The following is a 23,609-nucleotide window of genomic DNA, read 5'->3' as shown; positions in this document are numbered from 1 at the left end:
AGAAATCCCTCAATTTTTTCACACTCGGCATACATTTGATGGTCTACTTCCGGAAAACCTTTAATAATACGATTATTACTTCTCGTAGGGTTGGTAGTTCATGTGTACCAGAAGGTCAGCATGGGTTATAGTATATGACATTATCCGTTTAGAAATTTATCCCAGGACCGCTGTGCGGCTTAAGCACGCATAATTCAGAGGGGCAACGCTCAGCTTCATGAGATAGAATTTGGTTTATTTCAAATACATAGTTGATAGCCGATCTGTTGAGTGAACTAAAGTGCCTTGGTCTTCGGAGGATGTTTAGTTGACTCGGTTTGATCGGACGTCAGTGATGGCTTGGTCGAGGAGAACTGAAAATGAAAAAAGAATGGAAAAACTTGAGAATTAGTTTTTTTTTTTGCTCAGAGCAGCAAAAGGCGGTGACAGTATGTATTGGAGAGCAGAAAGACGCAGCTACCATCAGCTAGTTGTGTATGGATCGCCCTGCGAATGTCTTAAAGTAGTTTCCAATGACAGCATCTTTTAGAAAATACCTTATATCTTCGTCATTGTTAAACAAGTGCATAGCTACTCTTGACTGGATCCCATCTCCACTCGCCCCCCTTTAATCATTCAAATTCTTCATGTATACTCCTGCCTTACTATGGAGTGTTGTTAACATCATTAAAATATGCGAATTAAGGATATTCTTTTATCGTGTACATGACCTACGTGTACTGGTAGAGTAGAATACGTGCCACTTCAAACTGAATTAGTTCTGCTGAGCCTTAACTACCAAGAGAGGTCACGTTATGTAGGCAGCGTCATAACGTACCTGGGCCACGCTCGGTCTTGGCCACGACGTCGGTCTTGTGCACTTCGGTATTAGTGTGGACTGGCACTGGCTGTGCAACAGGGTATGGGACTGGGTGAGGGATTGGCCGTTGGACTGGGTATGGCTGCGGTACTGGGTATGGTACTGGGTATGGGACGTCCTGTGGAACCGGGACTGGCACAGGCACGATGCGTTCGCGCAGGAGGCCATAGTAGACACCCTGGACCATGGGGTGGCCAGTTACAGGGTCAGAGGTGACGCGGATGTCAGCGGGGTATGGGTTGAATTGTCCCCTGCGCTCAACGGCGCCGAGGCCGGGTGGGGGCGGGAATCGTCCGAACACGCCAAAGTGACGGGGGCCAAGGAGGTTCAGTGAGGTAGCTCCATAGAAACCAGGATAGGCTCCTCTTCCGAAGAGGCTGGAAATAGGACCATGGGCAAGGCCGGGGTAGGGTCCGAAGAGTCCACCGAAAGATCCGCCATAGCTTCCGGGGTAGGATCCGTAGAGGCCACCCAGAGATCCGCCGAAGCTGCCAGGGTAGGAACCGTAGAGGCCACCCAGAGATCCGCCGAAGCTGCCAGGGTAGGAACCGTAGAGGCCACCCAGAGATCCGCCGAAGCTACCGGGGTAGGATCCGAAGAGGCCACCCAGAGATCCACCGAAGCGGCCGGGGTAGGATCCGTAGAGACCGCTCAGAGATCCGCCGAAGCTACCGGGGTAGGATCCGAAGAGACCACCCAGAGATCCACCGAAGCGGCCGGGGTAGGATCCGAAGAGACCACCAAGAGATCCGCCGAAGCGGCCGGGGTAGGATCCAAACAGGCCACCGAGAGATCCTCCGAAGCTGCCTGGGTAGGATCCGTAGAGACCACCCAGAGATCCACCAAGGTAACCGGGGTAGGACCCGTAGAGACCACCCAGAGATCCGCCGAAGCTACCGGGGTAGGATCCGAAGAGACCACTCAGAGATCTGCCGAAGCTGCCGGGGTAGGATCCGTAAAGACCACCCAGAGATCCACCAAGGTAACCGGGGTAGGACCCGTAGAGACCACCCAGAGATCCGCCGAAGCTACCGGGGTAGGATCCGAAGAGACCACTCAGAGATCTGCCGAAGCTGCCGGGGTAGGATCCGTAAAGACCACCCAGAGATCCACCGAGGTAGCCGGGGTAGGACCCGTAAAGACCGCCTAGAGATCCACCGAAGTAGCCGGGATAACTACCATAGAGTCCGCGGCCGAATCCACCAAGGAAGCCAGGATAAGAGCCATAGTAACCGCCAAGAGAACCACCAAGAGAGCCCGGGTAGCCTCCCCAGTAGCCGCCACCGAGCCCACCGAGGTATCCAGGGTAAGAACCAGAGAGACCGCCCAAAACTCCACTGTAGGATCCAGGCCAGCTTCCGAGGGAACCGCTGGTGAGTCCACCTGTGAGGCCTCCGCCGACCGTGGAGACGCTAGGGCTGACCACGGAACTGACCACACTCGGGGTGGAGCCGACGCCACTCACGCCATCGGTGAGAGTAGTGACGGAGGGTAGAGAACTCAAGGTAGCCGCGCCTACTGTTCCGGGAAGGGCAGCGCCGCCTGTGACGATCGACTTGATGCCGGCACCAAGGCACGCCGGAATGGCTGAGGAGTAAACGGCAAAGAAATCACTTTAGTGTGTGCCGGATTGTATGACTAAAATTCACGTGCACCCTACTTTTCGGAAATTCATTTAAACCATTATTTGCGCTTACGTCGCGCTAGAGTGCATATGAGCACCTACCTGTACGACGACGAGCAGACGGCTTCTGCTCGTTGAAATTATATTAAACAAGCAATGACAAATCTCAAAATGATTGGCAATGGTCAAAGTGAAAGCGAACAATCGAAAGCATATGTAGGAATTGATAATGTACGCTACTACAGCGTTGAAGTTGTTTGCAGTGTGCAAATAATTTATTCGGTAACTGGCGTCCCATGAGCTTTGCAAAGTCGAGTACATTTCCTTTTTAGTATTAAACCTTTGTACTAACCTTCAACATGTTCACATGTGGTCCCTGTCTTGGAAATTTTAAATAAAGTGTCTGAAGCGTGCCATTATTTCAAATTTTGCATTATCGCACCCAAACTGTTCATAAGAGCATTTCATGAACCTGTACCATAGGTACATTTTAGTAATATTTTTTCGCTTTACAATTGTACGCGGAGTTATATTTACTTGTATTTATTGGAACTTGTGGTGCAGCAAGTTATGGATTAGCGCAATCAAAATACAATACACAGAGAAGAGGACAGTACAGGCGTTAATAAATGCAGTTCATAAAAATGTGTTTGCTGTGTAATAAAACCAATACGCGAAGCTAGCTAACCACGCCAGAGAGTAACTTCTTTAAGTCGAATGTAAGAGTTCACCCTAAAACAAGAAATAATAAAGAGTTCGTCTATCTTTAATGTCCAGTCACGTGTAAGTATCTAAAGACAGCATAACTTATCGAATTCAAGCAGCCTAAATGTCTCATCCATTAAGTTGCATATATAATGAGCGACATCATTTGATGTCATTAAGGAGCGCTGCAAATTATACTCACATAGCGTTCCTCAAGGATAGTTAAGACGCATGAACAAAAAATACTTGATAGCTTTGTATTTAGGCCACTGACTCCTTGATAAGAAATTATTTCGCGCGAGCTTTGTTTCCCTACGAGGAATATGCAGGGATGACGGCTAACCGCTAAACGCTACTGCAAGGTTCCATCGTAAGAAGCAAAATATTGCATATGCGTAATACGCGTGGATGGCTTACTCGTGAAGGGAAGAGCTGTCACAAGTTTCTGGTAGCAAATTCTTGTGTCGGAAGAAGCTTTTTTTTTTTTACTTAGAGCCGCGGTGACTGATCTTCTCGCTCAAGCAAGGTTTCTGACCGTATAATGTGCCTTGTTATTTCCCTAATTTCGCTCAGGTTGCCACGGTGCTTGATCATAAAGAAAGCTGTTGTTTCTGGTGGGATTATATAAAACGTAAGGTGCAGGGCTTAAGCAAAAAGAGCAGGCCACCTGTAATCGCGCTTTCTTTCTTCACTATCCGTCGCTTTGAATCGTAAAATGGGGACGAAATTGCACATTTTATCTCGAGCATTTGTCGATTTCGGCACAAAATTCAAGCATTGATGTCATGAACCTTCATGAGCCGGAAGGACCTTCCCTTGCATATGCGGCACTATACCAAGGCAAGCGTTCGTGGCGCAGAATTATTCTATTTAGTAGCGTCTTCATGTTCCCCTAGATAAGAATTATATCGTCAAGTGGTCTTATTTACTCATGTTCTTTCCTTCATTCCTTTCTTGGCCTTCGGGACAGTGCATTTCTGTCTATAGCCAAGTGAATGTGAGACTGCTTATCGCAAGGGCGTACGCAATTTTAGAAACGTTAGATGTCCACAAAAGAGCGAAAATATGAGGATACTAAAAAAAAAAAAGATGTCGTAAATAAAGGTTCAAACCAAAAGAAAAAGGATCTAGCTAACGCTTCCTGATGGTTCTGAAAGTCTTAATTGCGAGAGCTCAGTACACGTTTAGCTTGGCTACGCCGCTGCTTTAAGGGCCTGCATAGTCGAACACCCCGAAAACACGTCGGTATACCTTTAGCTTGGTATCTCTAAGCGACTCTACGTAGACAATTGCACGAAAGCGAAGAAAATTGAGCGCTATAGCGAGGCCGGCGCAATTTGGAAAAATAACTTTTAGAAATGTTGGGCCCGATTGCTTGGCGAAACAACCAAACTTGGAGCTTTTGGCATTGTGCCCGCCATTGGTCCGAAAATTGCTCTAAGCTCCTAGAACTTGCATGACGTTTCACTTATAGCCGTAAGGCTGGAGATCTGATGTGCGCAGTTTCTGGCACTAACAGCGATCAAAGCCGTCTTACCCAGGGATAGGAGTGCGACAGCACTGAAGAGCTTCATGTTGGCGCAGTTAGGCGACCTCCTGCAGGGATGTGTTTGACTGTCGCCGGAGTAAGGTGGTCTCCGAAGGACCTAGCTGTGCCTTTTATATCCAGTGTCGTCGTATTTTTGAGGATGGGGCGGTCTTTGGTCGGGGGCAGGAAGTTAAGCTAGGCGCCACAAGGGCATTGTTTCTGTAACAATCCAGTGCGCTCTCGCGTAAGGCATGAAGGCGAGAAAAAGAAAAAAGAAAAAGGAAAGCTACCGATTGGCTTTTCGTGTAGCACTTTTGCATTGAGTACCCTTTTTTCCAGCTATCTTACTGGATATTCCCCTGGCAGCTCTATAAGAAATTGTTCCCTGGCTTCGCACTGCGCCGAAGCTATTGTGCCGCAGAGAACATTCGTGAGCCAAACAATGCCGCACGAGCAAATAATTTTTTTTGCACTTTTTCGCAACGCGCTCATATCTTGTTGGTTTCCGTACTGTTCGCGTCAGCAATTTCTCATTTTTCCTACGACTGGGCTGTAATCGATGAGGGTAAAAGTGGTGCTTTGCGCACATGCGTGCTTCGGAGTGAGGCTTTTCTCTTCTTTTTTTTTTCTACCACTGTCTCGGAAAAAAAAGGAAAGAATTACATTGATTCGCAAAGCACGCCAGTAGACTTCTAATAGATTTTTAGCCATCATAAATAACGAATCTAACAACCGGAACAGAAACAAGCCGAATAATTCACGAGTGAGGCCATTTCAAGCAAACTATTAATTGAGGCTGGAGTGTCCATGAACCATTACAAATTCATTTAGTGTCTACAGAATGCAGTTCCGTGTCTGTGCGAAGCGAAAATTCGTGATGCAGATGTAGGTACGACTATACAAACACGAAAGCATCAGTTCGCCATGCACCGGGCAATGAGAGATGAGCCCGTACAAGTGTGTTGGATGACGCCAAATGGAACCCACGTTCTAAAGCATTTCTTTTTCGCTCACTGCACTCGTTGCTTCGTCGTATTAAGCACAGTGCGTGCGGCACATCACTGAATTGATGACATTGCACACATTTAGGATTTATTGCGCTTGAACACTAGGAACAGAAACGAATCCCACAGTGTGCGTGGCAGTCGGAAACAAGTGTATTCCCATCAGAGAGCGAGAAATAACTTTATTTGGGCCGGAGGGCGGGTCCTCAGTCCAGGACACCAGTGGCCACCGCCACGCACTGTACCTGGTCGAGGAGGCGCAATTGAGTCTCCAGGTCAGTCCGGGCGAGGATGGCGGCCCCAAGGATACCTAACATAATTTTGTACTAATTGCAGGCTCCCGATTGTCGCGTATCCTTCCTTGACTCGAATGCTCACTGTCCACTGTGAAATCGTGGCGAAATGCACTGGACCTGGTCGAGGAGGCTCAATTGAGTCTCCAGGTCAGTCCGGTCGAGGATGGGCTGCCCCAAGGCTATCCTAATATAACTTTGTGCTAATTGCAGGCTCCCAATGGTCGCGTATGCTTCTTTGTCTAGGATGCTCGCTGTCCACCGAAATCGGCGTGGCTCATGCGAACAAACATAAACGCATTCGATCTAGTGAAGTATTTGTAAAGGCGTCAGACGTTGCTATAACGCTGGGCACCCCAAACGAATATTCGTAGTTGTGAAACAGATTTGCCGAAGGGAAAAAAAGAGGACAAGTCATTTCCATGATGCCAACCTGAGTGAAGACGTGGAGCACTCGAACGCCATTGTCCCCGCACTAAAATGGCTTTGCATCAGATATCCATTTCACTCTGAAGCATGATGGTTATCACATGTAGTTATTATTTAATAACTTCTATCCCTGACTCATGTTATTTTGCTTCCCTAGCATCAACTTGCATTATTCTCCGAATTTTTCGCTATCAATTTCAAGCAATGGGAACGCTGCTTCTTTGCTGTAAAGCCTGCGGCAAGAATATACAATTTTGCCGACTTGTCAATGATTGCGGAGCCATTCGTTAACATGACTGTCGGGGTGCTGAACCGCCACAGTGGCTTAGCGGCTATAGCATTGGGCTGCTAAGCATGAGGTTGCCGGTTCGATTCCCGACAGCGGCGGCTACATTTCGATGTGGGCGAAATGCAGGAATGCTCGTGCCACGTGCGTCGGGTGCACGTTAAAGAACCCCAGGTGGTAAAAATTGATCCACTGTGCCCCGCTGTGGCGTGCCTCATGATCCTATCGTTGCTTTGGTAGTAAAACCATAGAATTGAATTAATTTACATTTAAATTTTGTCGGCGGGCTGTGGAATACGCTGAAAAACAGAATGCTCATCATCCACGGCACTTGTCTGTAGTAGTTAACGCTGCTTTTCCGAGTCACCGGGCGAGTTCATTCTGGCAATGTGGTACCATATTTTCTCACCATATTTCCTCACTCATTTCTCGCCATATTTCCTGTCAAGTTATCATTTTTATTGAGTGGTGTTTTATTAGCCTCACTTACGTCCATGGTAATAAGTTTATTCATGCAAGCGAGTTCATGCCCATAAAAGAAATAAACAAGGATTCGCCTTCGTTGTTATTTCCTATAGATCATTTCCACCAATGTTTACCCGTATCGAACAAATTACTCGGTGACAACACATACTTCCTCGACATTCCTGTTTCAGGCAGGCACTGTTTGTGTTGCATTCGACGATAACGGGGTACGGTTTCTAACTGCAGATAAATAATCGAACACAGTGAACGCTTGTTATGAATACTGTACATATAGGAAAAGGCTTGCCGCGAAATGTTATTTCTACTAAACAGAGAAGCCATATTTTCCTGCACGTTTTTTTAGACAGGTGGAGCCTGAATGAAGGGGCATTCAATTGGAGCTCGGGTAACTGCGAATGCTTGTGGCACACTTACTCTCTGCATTCTATGGCGCAGTGGACAATGGGGTACAAAGTTACTTTTCTTATGTCAGCATGAGTGTTTCCCGTCCAGCGGTATTGTTTTCTGATATTTTTTTCCGCAGGAAAAGCTTCTGGAATTTCAGAGTTCGCACGTTCGCTCAAACGGTAGAAGTTAAATGCAAACAAGTGACGTGTTGCCCAGCTAGCACGTTGTGCCAATGAGACCAATTATGACATTCGGTTGTGATGAGGCGAGTCCTGCATTGGTAAAACGGGCTGCTACATCACTGAAATGTTTCGAGAGAACTGAAATGCACTGAAGTTGGTAGCAAGAAAGAATCTAGCGCTACGTTGAACAAAAAAGCTTCTACTACTTACCTCAGCAAGGCTTTAATTTATTAATATATGAAAGCCATCACATATCGGGAGTATAATATAAGAAAGGGGTGACATGCGCCAGCGCATCCCCAGGAAACAAGCTTTAGAATAATGTTGAGTTCTTCTGTAGTTTTTATATAGCTGAAACCATTCTCGCTTAGGTACATCTCCTCTACTTTTGCTACCCAATCTTCAAGCACATGCTCCGGGTGGCAGAAGCGTGCTCCTGTAATCGAAGTGGAGCGCTGGTGGTTGGTCCAGTCACAGGTGGATCTCTACCACTGGGACTTGTTCTTGCGAGGCATCACGGTGGGTTGCGTAAGCCGTGTACCCAGGTTAGGAGATACGCTGACGCTGCAGTGTGCTGCGGCTCTCTGTAATCCACTCTATTGGAGGCCGTGCACGTGTGCATTAAGCATGTAACAATATGCCACGGCTGGGGCTTAAGTTCGAAGATAGTTGCGCCTCCCTGTAATTCAAGCAGGAGGCCGACACAACCACCGTAATGATGGCTAAAGGACTGAGAAGCGAGGGACGTCTAGAATCCTCTGTCAGGACGGGCTCAACTTCAGAAGCCGGGTCAAGTTGCGAGCTCCCGTCATCCAGCGTAAGAAAGGGTGCGAATTGCGCATGTGCAATGTGATGAGTTACAAGTAAAAACTGGGGTCGCCGACAGCAAAGCTGTTTGTTTGAAGTTAGCGCTCGTCTGTCGTCTCGTTTCTTCTGTGCTTTCCCAAATATTGGTCGTGTTCTGGGACACTCACGTGCTCGAATTGGCAGGGGGATGTCCCCCGTAAAGGACAGCTGGGCCAGGTGCCGAGGTGTCCTCGAGCTTGGATATTACACTGTGCACCGGACTTCAGGCTGGGAAATCGTCTCTCCCTTCATCTAAATTTAAAGCAGCTAGGTTGGCCTCCGGTCCAGACGCAACAAAGCCTACCGCATCAGTGACAAGATGACTGAGCCCTGCTTCGCCAGGAGCTCCCTGATATTCCCTGAAGGCTGCTATTCCCAAATATATGTTGTACCAACAAGCCTAAACAGCCACATTACTGCAGCCCAACGAGGCTGCACGAGTGACTTTCCCACAGGCCGCATCTGGGAATGTCTCGCGCTGTGGTGCAAAGCGTTCCATTCAGGTCACAGGTAAGTTCGCTGTGAGAGGTAGCGCTCTCGCGTAATCCAAGCCCATGATCAAGACAGTGGCACCTGTGTCTAATGCCCCCTTTCGTGGGTACCATGGGCAACATTGTTAAGGTAGCTAAGAGGGCGAGCAAGCGAAACCAAACCTTTGGTTATGGGGATAGTACCACAAGGTGACTATCACGGTGAAACAGGGCTGAGTCATCTTGTCACTGATGCGGTAGGCTTTGTTGCGTCTGGACCGGAGGCCAACCTAGCTGCTTTAAATTTAGATGAAAGGAGAGATGATTTCTTAGCCTGATGTCTGGTGCACAGTGGAATATCCAAGCTCGAGGACGCCTCGGCACCTGGCCCAGCTGCCCTTTACGGGGGACATTTTGGGAGTTATCCCCCCGCCATTTCGAGCATGTGGGTGTCCCAGAACACGACCAACGAGGTTGCAGCTGTAGTGTGGGCCGTCACGCTCGATGGGAGGACTTCGGTCTGACGATGACCCAACGTAAATGGGTACCGGATGTGGAGCTCTGGCTAACGACCCGGGCCTGGGTTCTGGCTCTGAAGGCCGGCATGTGGTGCTGAGCCCAGTGTGAGCAGCAAAGTGTCCTTGGAACGGTGCCCGGCCCTGACTGAACCGTGTAAGGTAGGGGGGATACCATTTGACGGCTCATATACTTATTGAACCGCAACGGTAGTGGAATAGTCGAGCATCTGCCTCCTATGCGGGAGGTACTCGGATCGAATTCGAGTGCCGCCGGGAAACGATTGTTTTTTTTTCTAATGGGTAGAGATGTGCCCCAACTCGGCCTTTTCATAAAGGGTTGTCATTTCGAAAGGAGGCCCTATAGAGATTGAGATGTATCTCTATTTTACCGGATTCCTAACGGTAAAATAGGTACAAGTGGGCTTCCCGGCTTGGTGTTCGGCCGTTTTACGGATACCTCAACGCTTAGAAAGAACACCCATTTGTTCGGAAATTGCCAGCATGGGACCGGCTCTTAACAGCAGCGGTGGCCTCGAGGTAGAGCATCCGCTTCCTATGAGGTTGGTACTTGGTTTAAATCTTGGTACTGCCGGGAAGCCACTGGTTTTAATAATGGGTAGAGATGTTTCCCGGCCGGGTGCTCGGCTAGTTGTGGAGTTTTAACATCTCGAAAGGGGCCCCATATAATCTGCGAGGTCTCTGGGCACCTCTTGTCAAACCTAGTAGAGCATCACTCGCGGCTGTGGGAGGAAAACGAGAGCTGCCCCAGTGTACCTACCAGTAAAACAGGTACAAGCGCTCTATCCGCCATGGGCTCGGTCAATACGGGAAATCAACGCTTGGAAAGGACTCCCACTTGATGGGAAACTGTAGGAATGGAACCGGCAGCAATACTTTTTGAGTAGTTTGGGGTTTTGTTCATTTTCGTTCTTGCACAGCAAGCGTAGCGGTCTGTACGAACCTCTTCCGAGCAACGCACCGCTGGAAAACCGGGCGCTTCGCCATGTGGTTGCTTGTATCTGTCTTTACACCGGTGAGCGTCCGGCAGTGGGGATGAACCACGCACCTTCCGCAACCGGGCCGGGCGTCCGACCCACTGAGCCTCGTCCTGTATTCTTAGCCTGTGTACGTGTTAATTAGTGCTGCTTTTCTAATAGCTATTCACCAGAACACCTGCAGCGTTAGTAAAGGCGGCTATATGAAACGATTCGTTGTATGTGTCTAGTTTCCAGCTGCACAGGCGGCGGCAGTGGAAGCTGACTGCTCTTCTCTTCTCCAGCAGTCCGGATCCCTCCCCTGCCGATGCGAGAACGAGAGAGGGCGGCGGTGGTGGGCGATAAGGGAACGTGTTTTATGACGTCATGCTACTTGGACCAAAATTTCCATTTCCAAGCCCGGTGTGACGAAAGCGGTGAGGTCAAAACCACCACGGCTTACTCGGGAGAGAGCGAAAACTAGAGGTGAAAGGCAGAGATGTTAATCAGATTAAGTGTCTGGTTGGCTACTCTGCACTGGGGCATGAGGTAAGGGCAGAAAAGTATAAGAAAAAGAGATCAGAGCTAATTGCGGAGGCCACGCTCCGCTGTGCTGAGTACGGTGAACGCCACCTAGGTGGCGTTGGTAGTGCTTCTTGATGCCAGCGTCCCTTCGAATGCTGGCATCGAGGCGTCGTAGTGCTGAGACCACCGAAGCGTTCACTGTCGGTGCGCGTTAGTGTCATAATGCAGTACTTCTCTTTTCTGCTCGTAGGCGGCGGCACCGCCCCGAGCAAGAGCGCGGGTACACGGAGGAGTGTTAGATATATAAGGCGCGTCTGTGTAGCTCTCTGCAAATGCGTTTGTGGCGCAATGGGTTAAACGCTCGGCGATCTATCGTCGCGGACCGAGAGGTCGTGGGTTCGATTTCCAAATTTTGCATGTTTGTGGAACTTTTTCTTCTGGTTTCTTTCTTTGTATTATGTTCTATGACGTATTTCCGTGACGGAAATTCACTGACGTATTCACTGACGTATTTCCGTGACGGAAATACGTCAGTGAAGTCTTGGTGGACCCCGGCATAAAACACTTTCGTGTTAAAAAAAGAGAAGATAAAAAAACTAACTCATCAGTTTTCACATTTTATAGTTTTTTAATGAGTGCCGTTTTTTTTAAAGCACAACGCAGTTCATTCCGACGTCGGCTGGGACCAGGGTCCACGAATTCTGGCTTCTGTGAGGGGACGGTTGTAAATCTTGTCGAGCGTGGTGTTGAGGTCTTTTCTTTGTGCATTGAAACGATGACAACCACACAGAAGGTGCGCTATCATCTCCTTGCACCCACAAACTTCACAATATGGACTTGTTTGTCATTCCGATGAAGTAAGAGTAGGCATTAATAAAAGCTAAATTATGGGGTTTTACGTGCCAAAACCACGATCTGATTATGAGGCACGCCGTAGTGGGGGACTCCGGAAATTTGGACTACGTGGGGTTCTTTAACGTCCACCTAAATCTAAGTACACGGGTGTTTTCGCATTCCGCCCCCATCGAAATGCGGCCGCCGTGGCCGGGATTCGATCCCGCGGCTTCGTGCTCAGCAGCCCATTAATAATAATAAAAAAAGCTACTCCAAGCCATAGGTGACAAATGAAAGTTACCTCCCTTCGTGATAAGCCACGTGGAAGGCAGAGCTTCAGATGAGGATCCAGGGAACAAAGGCGCTGGTTTTTATAGTTTGCCGAATTCCATTGGGCCTACGTAAACTCGCGAGCAAACGCACGGAGCTTTGCCACTGCGTCTGTTCTTGACATCAGGATAGCAACGCAATCGGCACTAGTATGTGAAGATCGAGCGGGTGCGTCTGCTTGCTCGTTTCCCAAGGATACCACAATGACTTGACAACCATTGAAATACGATCTCATGTCCTTTCTCAACTGCCCGATGGTAAAATTATCGCATGTCCGCGACAAGTCGTTCGTGGGGTCCATGGCGTAAGACAGAGAACAAACTCTGGAGGGCGGTCTTGGAATCGCAGAAGGTGGACCATTTCTGGGGCGTTTCCTGATCGATCAATTGAATTGCTACACGGAGAGCTGCAAGTTCGACAGATGTCGTTGATGTCAGGTGCGATGTCCTGAATTTTATCACTGTAGATTTGGCTGGGACAAATACTGCAGCTGCAGTACTGAACTGGAGTGCATAACAAAGACATACTGAACTGGAGTGCATGACAGACCCATCGGTGCAAACATGTAAACGGTCACTGTGGCCCTCATGTACTAGCAATAAGGCTGCCTGCTTCAATGCCGCTCGCGCATTTGTGCCTTCTTCTTTATGCCTGGAATAGTAAGGCACACTTGAGGCGAATGCAGAGGCCATACTAGCAACGAAGGCCATGCTGCTGGGACGTAATTTGACTGATAGCGATGCTCGGGAGCGTCCCCATTAGATTCTATGGCAGTCGGGCAAGGGCAAGACTTCATGGACGGAAGTGCACCGGCGTCGTGTTATCTAGAAGGCGTTGGATAAGGGCTGCCGAGAGCGCTCCGGCGTTGCTCTCTCCCTTATACAAGATGCCGGGCTAAAAAAAAATGAAAAACGAAAAAAAAAAGAAACCACGGAGTAGTGCAGAAACGTTGTGAAATTTAAAATAACAGTGGTTTGTTTTCGTAAGTGCTGCGGGAAAAAGTTTTCTTCTTTAAGCAATACTACAAAACACACAGCAGACTTTTGCGACGTTTAAGACTCACAGCACAATTTATTTCGAAGCTTCGTTTTTTAAGCAGTTGTATATACATGGATATATTTTTTAAATGACCGTAATTCAGCAACGCGCTGTAAAGCTTTGCTCGGACGTGCCCTAGAACATGGCTCTTCTTTGCTACGAATGTTCATTTTGGGTGACATTTGGTCTTCGCAGGACTCAAGGAAAACATGCGTGTGGCGCTTGTACAACGCTCTCGGGCGGTGCAATAATAAATATCGCGTGTACATCAGACACAGCGTGCCAACAATTTTCATCAAGTATAGGCAGCTAGTGCAATCTCAGTGCTCCCATGACAGTACGCGAACATTTTACGTGGTTCGTAAAGCACGTGTATAACGAATTGTAGCACTTGAGTAAACAATTTACTTCGAAGGCTTTTATTATAGCATGAACTCTATAGCAAATCACCCCTAACACTTTACTTGAAAGTGGAAATGTGGTGCCACATTTGGTTGTCGCTGGAAACTGGGAATCATTGCCGATAACGCCCGTAAAAAGCATGTGAGCACATGATCGAGTAAGTAATTTTATTGCGACAGCAATTATATGGACACTCCAGGCGCATTTCTACCGTCGCCGTTCCGTATGAAGTCCAAGCGTGATAAAATCGTCGCCTCGCGCCGTATGCTGTATGTGCGAGTGATAGCGTGCGAGGTTGAGCCGGCGATCGCGGCTCAATCTCGCGCTCGCAAGGGAGGAAAGCGGGAAGGAAGCGCGCCGTCTTCCGTCACGCGCAGCGCTCCGGGGGAGGGTAGGGAGGGAGGGGGGGACGTTCTACTTCGGGGAAGCACGGGTGGCCGCGCGCGCCCGCTCAGGCCGCATAGCTCCGGCTGGAGGGAGGGGGGCGTTTTACTAAGGGGGGGGGGGTGGCCAGGGCGCCCGCGTTCGTCCTCTCGGTCCGCAAGGTTCCGGGGGAAGGAAGAGAGGGGGGATCGCATTCTACTCCGGGCGGCCGCGCGCGCCCGCCCGGGCCCCTGTCTCTTGAAAGACATATGCGTCGGGGGGACAGTCCGGCGTGCGCTGTGTTTTCGCGGCTTAGTTCGCGTTGATGCGAGACGCTGCACGAATGTCAATTCGCTCGGTACTGCTGCCGCGCTTCCTCATTCCCGCGTTTTGACAGCAAGTTTCCGCGGTCATCGAGTGAGATGTGTTCACGTTTTCTTGTGCGCGCGTGACACCATGCTTGTTCATTTAGTTAGTATGCTTATGTTCACATGTTTATGCGGCCGATAAAACTACTATCCTTACTTCGTATAGCTGTACACTAATTTGCTATTGCGATCAACGCTTAACCTTTCGGTCGAAACTTCGGCTTCTTTTTGTGCAAGAACCGTAATTATCCATTGCACTTTAAACTTTGCATGGATATCAGAAATGCCGTTCTCCACATATTCATCCAATGAGAACTGACTAATCGATCAAGTTCTCTGAGGGCAGCGAGTAATTATACTATGCCGTTTGGAAAACACTTGTAACACTCGGGATTGATTGCATCAGTTAATTACTGTAAATGCATGAAATTGCCACACACTTTCAAGTGTGCTTGTGCATTACTCATAACGTGACGCCTATCCCCGCTAAATATAAGCTACGTGTCGCATTCAGTTAGCCGAGGAAATCGGAAAACCTTGCACGTGCCTTGTATTACGCAGGACAATAAAAAACGAGCATTAAGTAAATACCTGCAACGCCCGAAGTTACCCAGTAACTTCAATATTTTGTCTCACATTACCCTTAACTGGCACAGGCATAAGCAAGGCTGGCTGCTGACTAAAACGATCGCGAGCCTTCTGTGCCCTGATAGAGATGGGAAGCTGATAGGTTAATCGAAAGAGAGTTAAGAGTTGTCACCTTAAATAAGAGAGGAAAAGCAGGCAGGTTAACCAGAGTAACCAACCCCTAGGCGACGCTGCACTGGGGAAGGAGAAAGGGTACGAAAGATAAGGATAAAAAAAAAGAGTATAATCGCGCTATCGTTTACATGCGAACACCCTGATCTGATTATGAGGCACGCCGTAGTGGGACTCCGGAATAATTTTGACCACTTGGGATTTTTTAACGTGCACTTAAAGTCTAAGTACACGAACGTTTTTGCATTTCAGTTCTATCGAAATGCGGCCACTACAATCGAACCCGCGTCATCAAGCTCCGCAGCGCAACGCAGCCACTGAACTACCGCGGCAACTGCATCAGTCTGCACGAGCACGAGGAAGGCAACTAACGACGACTACCGTTTTTCGTTCAGTCCCAATGCTGTCGATGAACACACTAGTGATGTTTGGACAATTGGGGCGGACGTGGGCTTGGGACGAGGGTCGAATAATTCTGGGCCGGTAGAATATAGTGATTCCTTTCGCTCGATTGTATGACTTTCTTACGTGCACTGCTCAAAACCAGCCAATCGTGGTCATAATGCGAGGATCATGGACCACTTTGCGAGGAGGCATGTTGAACGGATGAAATAGTGAAAATGCCGACCGACAAGAATCGGACCGACAAGAACCGACAAGAACCACGCGGAAAGCGGAGATTAAATTTTTCTAATATATATATAATTATATATTAGAAACCCACATTCGCTCTTTAAAGGAACAATGTAAAAAAAAAAAGAAAATCAAAATGCCACACAGAAAAGCATGGTGACAGAGAAGAACAGGCAGCACATTTCTTCGGTGACCGCTTTTCACCGGATACCAAATGGTAAATCTTATCGCGCCAGGCAGGACGTGCCTGCATGTATAGGAAGTTTCGTGAATGTTATCGATGGTTCTATCCGTTGTTTATTGTCACTGAAGCTTGCGTCATCTGATTGTGTGCGCGACGCGAATTGTGTAGGACTTTCTGGAAGGTATGCGGGCACCAGCGATTGCGCGAGAACCTTCGCCGATTCTTATATAAAAGCCGACGCGCTTGACCCGCTGACCAGATTTTTCACGATCGCCGACTGTGCTCGCCGCTATCGTTGTGCTTCGAGTGTCAGATGCTTTTGTGGGCACAGGTTCGGCCAATAAAAAGTTACCTTCGTGATTTACAGTTTTGCTACCGTCACTACAATGTGAGAATATTGTGTACAGTAAAAGAGACAACATATATACAGCGCAGCGAGAACTGAAAAAAAAAAACTGTCACTGAATTCAATTTTTTTTTTCAATTTTTAGCTTAAGCTGAATGCTAAAATCAGCTGTGGCACACAGCGTAATCCATTTTTTTGCAGCTAGATTATTTTGGAGAGGCTGGCATTACTTCTGCGAGAAACCACAGCATTCTATTGAATAATGTTGCATTACTGCTTAACATTGAAATTTAGAAAGGCTCGGTTTTCAACGTTCCCCTCAATGTTGCCTAGAACCAAAGTACAGCCAGAAAGAACACCATCAGAATTGGAGGACGCTTAGGCTTCGCCTTTAAGAGTGGAACGCGATAGCATATTCAAAGATCCCTGGCTCGAAAATATTCGAGCCAGGCTCTCCACATGCCACTGGACATGGGGAGATGGGTATGCGAACATTGTCGGCCAGTCCCCCTCGATGAATATGTGCCGTTCGGTAGCTACCCGTACAGACTAAAAGAAAAAGTTGCAACAAGTGAAGAAGTCGTCACCAGGAGATTGAATAAGTCTACAGGGAAGTGAAGCCGCCAGCGAAAGCAGTCAACTGTGAAGAGAGAATTGGAGGGAATTAAATGGGGCCGGAGGCGTGCATTAAGTATGGTGGGTTGTGCTACATGAAGTGAAGAACGACAATTAATGCAAATACATTTCAGTAAACATCAGAGGAAGTTCAGCCTATCCCCGATTCACACATAAATGTGGCATACACGATTATTTTTTAAGGGGACAACTTCCTCGCGGTGATAAGAATGGCACCTTCGTTCGTAATATGACATTATATTCTGCGGTGTCCGGTATACACGCTGTGATTGCGCCACTCTCAGAGTGTGTTTTCCTCTACGGGACGTGATTGATAATAAATATCGGTAGTTTAAGCAGACTCTATACATGTATGTCAAAGACATGGGACCCCCCCTCCCTCGCGTTTGCGTGTGAAGAAATTCAGTCAAAAAGTAATGTAAGCTCAGTAAATTACATTAAGTACGACAGGTACAGTGGGCGTTTGGAGCAACGGTATCTCATCGCGCCACTGAATGGAACAGTCTTCGAAAGCGCATCATTGAGACGACCCGCCCGATCGGAGACGTCATTAGTTGTTAATCTCCGTTAAGCGTAGTTGGCGTCGTCCTCGTCGGGGCGAAGTGAGTTTCACAAGTCAAGGACGGCTATACACGTGAAAATGCAGATGTGACCCGGCTATACCTACTCCCACAGCAATAGCTTGTTTGCTGCGTCTTTGCGCTAGAAAACTTAAATACGCGCAAAAACGCGCAATGCTTTTTTTTTCGAAGCTTTCGTCGCCCTGCTCCCTCATACGAGAGGGTTGCATTTCTTGCGGCAAGTGCATGGGCCGCTGTGTCTTCCGCTGTGTGCCAGCGTGCAGCTGTCATTTGCCTTTACGTCAACAGATTCAGAATTGTGCAGAATATTTCACTGCACAGCATAGATACGGCATGTGTACACATTTTAAGTAGTGCGCGCAACTCATTTATGCTTCACTTAGGCCGGTGCAAACAGGAAGTGGCCTTGTACCTCACAGAATCTCGACTGATTGGTGTACTAGTGATGCAGGAATGAACTCCGGTCTTGTTCAGTGCATAGTGCACGTAATCAATTTCTCAGGACGCGTGAACTCCGACGGGAACTGTCAGCGCCTGCAACAAGAGTTTACTCACGCTGTACTGCGCACAGCAGTAATCCATGATTGTCGGCTGTCTGTTTCGTGCATTCTGTTGCGAGTCGGTGGAATTTCACTGCTGGCATCAACCCCTTCGTGTGTACATTGCTGGTTTGGGATTCCACAACACAACAGCAACTACCAGCCTTCCGTAATTGCTGGTTTGGGATTCAACAACACAACAGTAACTACCAGCCTTCCGTAGGGGCTTAATCGCAAACAAGAGACGTTTCGCGCGCAGATGGATGCTGCGCCAGCGCCGCCTAACCGGCACCTGAAGGGAAACGGCGGAAATGTAAACCGGAAATTTCGACCACCTGGAGTCTTCAACGTGCACCTAAATCTAAGTAAACGGGCCTCGAGCATTTTCGCCTTCATCTAAAATGCGGCTGCCGCATTTGTTGCTTCAGAATGCGGCCGCCACATTCTCGCCCAAAACCTCAGAGTGTCAAAGCCTTGACAAACACAGTGACAGTTTTTTCCATATGCAGACATGATTCGCTGTAAATTACCAACCCAAACGGAAGCTCTCAGGAATGAAATTGTGATAGTAGCACCAGTTGCTTGAATTATGACAGCGCGAAGTGACGAGAACGAAGGGTGGGTAAGGGGGGGGGGGGTAGGGTTTGAACCCTCCCCCCCCTCCCCTGGCTACGCCCCTGAACGTGGACAATGCTTTAAAAGAATGCAGCCCTGTTTTTTGGCAGGCAATTACGGTGGTTCTGTCTTGCGTTTACAGTATGAGCTCACTGGTCACTAATAATGGGGCAGATAAATAAAAAAAATTGATTGGTAACGCGAAAAAAGATCTTGTGTAGTTCACAGAATTGGCTAGCAAACCCGCTGGCGCTAATTATTCAGAAAGGAGCACTAGGAGTCGCAGCAACTCTATTTAAATGACCGGAATTTACACTTCATGACAGAGCTTTTGCAATGACGCCAAGAAAATATAGTTTATTCAACTACCCGCCACGGTTGCTTAGTGGATTTGGCGTTGCGTTACTAAGCACGTGGTAGCGGGATCAAACCTCCACCAAGGTGGTCGCATTTTAATGGGGGCGACGTGCAAGAACGTCCATGTGCCGTGTAGGTGCCTGATAATCATATCATGGTTTTGGCATGTAAAACCCCAAAATTCGATTAAATATGCAGTTGATTAAAAATCCACACAATCATGCAGTTCAACTGACTAATCGAAATGTTTTCTTGAATGGGAAGGCTACTGCGACCACGGATGTTCGTAAAAATGATTATACGTTCTTCACCTTACTATTAGGTGTCCTGACCTGCGTGGGATTGTGTTATGAAATGATTTAAGGAGAAACAATTGTCGGTACATGGGTCATGCAGAAGCTACGTCGGCAATAGATAATGTGAGGAGAAAATATATTGTCTAGCAATATATTTAACTAATAATTGGTCAAGCTATTGGCTTAGCAAAAGTTATGATTTTATTACTTTTGTGGTAAACTTGCTAAAAGGATGTATCTATTGCTCCTTGACCTTGCAAGGGCAGCAATGCCTCTAGTCGTTTGAGTGAAGGAAACAAGAACGTAATTACAGACAGTGAATTCAAGCAGATATACTTTTATTTTAGATACATTTGCTTCAGGTGACTGTGTTGACTAATCCGAAGAAATATTGTCTTGCGGAAGGCGCTTAAAGTGGGACGTGTGTCTGTACTTGGTTGGTGACTTCGGGTGCGCGCTGGTGTACCACTGTAAGTGAATTGAATATACGAAAAACAAATTAGTACGCCATGCCAACACTGCGCGCCAAATCAAGTAAAGCGACACGACAATAGAGCGATAGCATCAAGGGAGATTCACAGTGCGAGAAATAAAATACAGTAAATTTGCACCTGGAAAAATACATAGGTGAGAAAAAACAAAGAACTTTCGAGTGCTGATGCGATGCGGCTGGAGCTTTGATGTGTGACATTAGCTGAAGGCCATGCGCCAGCATGAGAAGCTATTGTGGAGATTGATGCGGCTAGCGATACGCAGATCTTACACAGCGAGTGACACGTATTAGTTGGAACGCACGCCAGTAGGTCCTTCAGAGAAGATTTTTGTCTGCCTAGTATATAGCATTATTTGGCGTTGATAACTTTTCGCCGGCCACCCTCTTTTTATTACCAGTTGCTGCATTCAGTTATTCTTCCGGGGTGCTTGCAATTCCGACGAAGAATGTAGGACCATTTTTGGCTCCTTTCGACATCAAATAAGAACTGGGACCCTTGTGTTAATGAGCTGGCGAAAGCAGAGACGAGGTTAAAGGTGAAAGTATTCGTTGTTAGCGCGTCATGTCTAGAAGAGTCCCAAACAATTTTAATATCACAGCGTTGTTCCGGCACGAGGCACGAGGTATAAAGGCAAGAAGACTTGTAATGAGCCGTGTCGCGTATGTTATGACGTACCTGCGGTTGTGACAGGCTCGACGACTGCGGTGTTGGTCACTTCAGTGACGGTGTGGATTGGCTCTGGTTTTGGCACTGGGACTGGGAATGGTTGTGGGACTGGTACGTCAACTGGGAATGGCTGTGGGACCGGGACTGGGCGTGGAACTGGGACTGGGCGTGGGACTGGGTAGGGGGCCGGCACCAGACGCTGGCGCACTACACCAATATAGACAGCCTCGTTAAGGGGAAGGCGGGAGGTGGGCTCAGTGATGAGGCGGAGGTCGCCGGGGAATTTCCTCGGGGCTCCAAGTCCAGCAGAAAATGAGCCGTATCCGCCGAAGGTACTGCCAAAGCCACCGAAGGGGCTTCCAAAGCCTCCGAATGAGCTCAGGCTTCCATAGGGGCTCCAGCCACCGAGAGAGCTCAGACCTCCAAGTGGGCTACCGAAGCCTCCCAGCAATCCTCCGTAGCGGGAACCAAAAAGACCAGGGTAGCCGAGACCGCTCAGACCGCTCAAACCGCCGAGACCACCCAGGCCGAGCAGACGAGTGCTGCCCAGGCCGGTGCCGTAGAGGCCAGAAAGACCAGAGCCCAATAGTCCACCGCCGTAAAGGCCAGAAAGCCCAGAGCCCAGAAGACCACCGCCGTAGAGGCCAGAAAGACCAGAGCCGAGACCACCGCCGTAGAGGCCAGAGAGACCAGAGCCGAGAAGGCCACCTCCGTAGAGGCCAGAGCCGAAGCCTCCGCCGTACAGACCAGCACCGCCGAAGCCGGAGCCGTAGAGACCAGAGCCGAGAAGGCCAGGGTAGAAAGCCTCAGCGTGGATGCCTGAAATATGGTGACACGACATAGAAACAGTTTATTCGCTACGGTACTGGGTCAAATAAGGTTAAAGAAACGCGAGTGGACGTTTTGAAGCTGAAAAGCTGAGTATACGCTCTACCTTGAAAGGTAGGGAACAGCAACTGTTGGGCTGACATCTACACTTCGTAAAGTAACATTTTTTTTTCGGATCTCTGTCGTTGTCCGCAAGTAGCTTTCACGCAAGTAACACTTCATAATTGTAAATGATATCAATTAGGAAACTAAACCTTATTTTACTCTTGTTTAGAAACGATGGAAGATCCATGCGCACGCGATCTATTGCGGAGTCTGCCTTTCATTCAGTTTCCAACCTGTTCACACGCACTCAACGTAACGATATATGCCGACTGCATTTGGTACAAGTGAAACGGTCTGTGCTAGTTTTTGAAGTTAGGTCGTTTCATTACCTAAAGTAACAAAACTTCACCCATAGAATATTCAAATCCGTTGTAGTTATACGGAACTAAGAGCTGAGATCGCACTGTCACCTCCGTTAGTATTTGCTTTCATAAGATGCAATGCTGCTGACTTGTCCTTATGTCTACGTGACACATATGTATGCTGCAAGTATTTCTTCGTTTTTTTTTGCTTTCTTCTGGTTACAGCGACAGTTGTGTCAAACGCGAAAAATGATCAGTGGGTATGAGGTGCCAGTCCTGCTTATGTGCAGGTTCCTCTAAGAAAGGACAACGACACGTCGAAAATTTTACTGACGTTGAATGAGTTCCAAGAGACACGAAGCTATATAAAAGCGACGTTTAAATGCTTAGTCATTGTCACATTGTGATAATTTAAGTGGTACTGAATGTGCCTCAGCAAACTACGGCGACATATGTGTAGTTGGTGTGCATAGTTTTCAATTTGGGAATGAGCGACATGGCTTGAACATGCACGCCACAACGATGTCCGAGTCCCAAGTGATAAGGAGTTCTAAACAGATGGCGCTGAGCCTGCACTCACATTGTGCGTGGATGGATATGTGCGTAACGTGCTTTTCTCACATGCTGGTCTGTCATACGGAGTACACTAAAATAGATAAGTCTTCAGCACATCGGCAGACTTTCTGATCACGACAAGGTAAGAATCCTGAAAGTGCAGCATGCCCGTATTCCTAGCTGTAATAAACATTTAAAAACAAGCTCGCTCTTCAAATTGGCTTTTAAACGGTCGATACGATTGCAATTCGTAAACACGCAGCTGAAAAAATGTTCATCTGACCATCCTAGGAATTGCTTTCCCGGCGCGGCGGACATGACTATGGTTGGCGTAAAACCATTGCCTGCTTAATCGTTTCGGCTGCAGTTCATAATTCGACGTCGTCAGTATTATCATTGAAACATTACGCGAGATTTCTATAGAGGCTGTATTACTTTATAAAAGTTTAGAGTAAGATATACTGAATTACTGAACTGCACCCCAAAACGTTTGCTTCCCAGAAGCTTCAGAGCGTTCAGAGGAGGCGGAAGACGATTACAGCTTCTCAGGGCATTACGCTAAAGCGAGAGTCCGCTTCGAGTGCCTTCGCTTTACAAAGATTTGGCTTAAGGTTTCGGCGGAGCTACCGAAGGCGCGACGGGAGTAAACTCGGCAAAATTACCCAGGGAGATGAGGGCGACAGCGACGAAGAGCTTCATGGTTGCTTTGGCGATGCGACCTCCTGCCGATGTATGTTTCTGCTGCCGCTCGGGAAAGGTGGTTTGTCAAGAGCGCAGCGGCGCCTTTTGTACCCCCTGCTCTCGGGCTGGCGGTGATGCGGATGTCGTTGGTCGTGGGCAGGGCGCCGGGTTGAGCACAGCGAGGCATTGTTTCTTCAACAATCCTGCTCAGAAAGTCCGGCGCGAAAAGAAATTAAAAAGAGAAAAATCTATTGATTTTTTTTTGCTGCTCTTAGCATTAGAGTTCTGCTCTGCGTAAAACGAGCCGGCGGTGGCAGCTGCATGAGAAATTGTTTGCTGGCTCCTTCTCTGCTCTGTAGCTATTGTGGAGCCGCGACGATTTCCGTGGAGAACAATGTCGCGAGAGTCGAGAACATTTTTTTTTGCCCTCTTTCGTTCGTACATTTCGTGTGTTGCGTCTCTTTCGCGTGAGAAACTTGGTAGAGGAACGTGTCGGTGCGATTATTGATCGTACATTTGATACAACCTGCGCAAGTGTAGGTTAGAAATAAGGGTATTTCGCATGTTGAGCGTAAAAAAAA

At 48.0% G+C, this 23,609-nt stretch overlaps 1 protein-coding gene across 1 annotated transcript; it reads right to left on the bottom strand.

Annotated features, from left to right (window-relative positions):
- Nucleotides 1–214: 214 nt before the first annotated feature.
- Nucleotides 215–23,167, bottom strand: LOC119462204 (uncharacterized). Its single transcript, XM_049672875.1, has 7 exons — nt 23,010–23,167; nt 20,567–21,376; nt 6,134–6,267; nt 4,726–4,834; nt 1,712–2,446; nt 818–1,666; nt 215–353 (listed from the first exon to the last, which is right to left on the bottom strand). Exons 1-7 carry the CDS (start codon nt 23,044–23,046, stop codon nt 304–306), a joined length of 2,724 nt encoding a protein of 907 aa, XP_049528832.1. The 5' UTR covers nt 23,047–23,167; the 3' UTR covers nt 215–303.
- Between the last annotated feature and the right edge of the window lie 442 nt (nt 23,168–23,609).

Source organism: Dermacentor silvarum, chromosome 8 (assembly GCF_013339745.2).
Source record: "Dermacentor silvarum isolate Dsil-2018 chromosome 8, BIME_Dsil_1.4, whole genome shotgun sequence".
NCBI classification, from domain to species: Eukaryota; Metazoa; Arthropoda; class Arachnida; order Ixodida; family Ixodidae; genus Dermacentor; species Dermacentor silvarum.
Note: the sequence above shows the minus strand (reverse complement) of the source record. Positions and strands in the feature narration are given on the sequence as shown.

Excerpts from the sequence above, each read along its gene's own strand:
- LOC119462204 (XM_049672875.1), bottom strand. The coding sequence starts at position 23,046 with ATGAAGCTCTTCGTCGCTGTCGCCCTCATCTCCCTGG. Across the intron at positions 4,835-6,133 it reads AATTGAGCCTCCTCGACCAG|GTCCTTCGGAGACCACCTTA; the intron begins GTCCAGTGCATT and ends AGGCACAGCTAG. Across the intron at positions 354-817 it reads CAAGACCGAGCGTGGCCCAG|TTCTCCTCGACCAAGCCATC; the intron begins GTACGTTATGAC and ends TTTCATTTTCAG.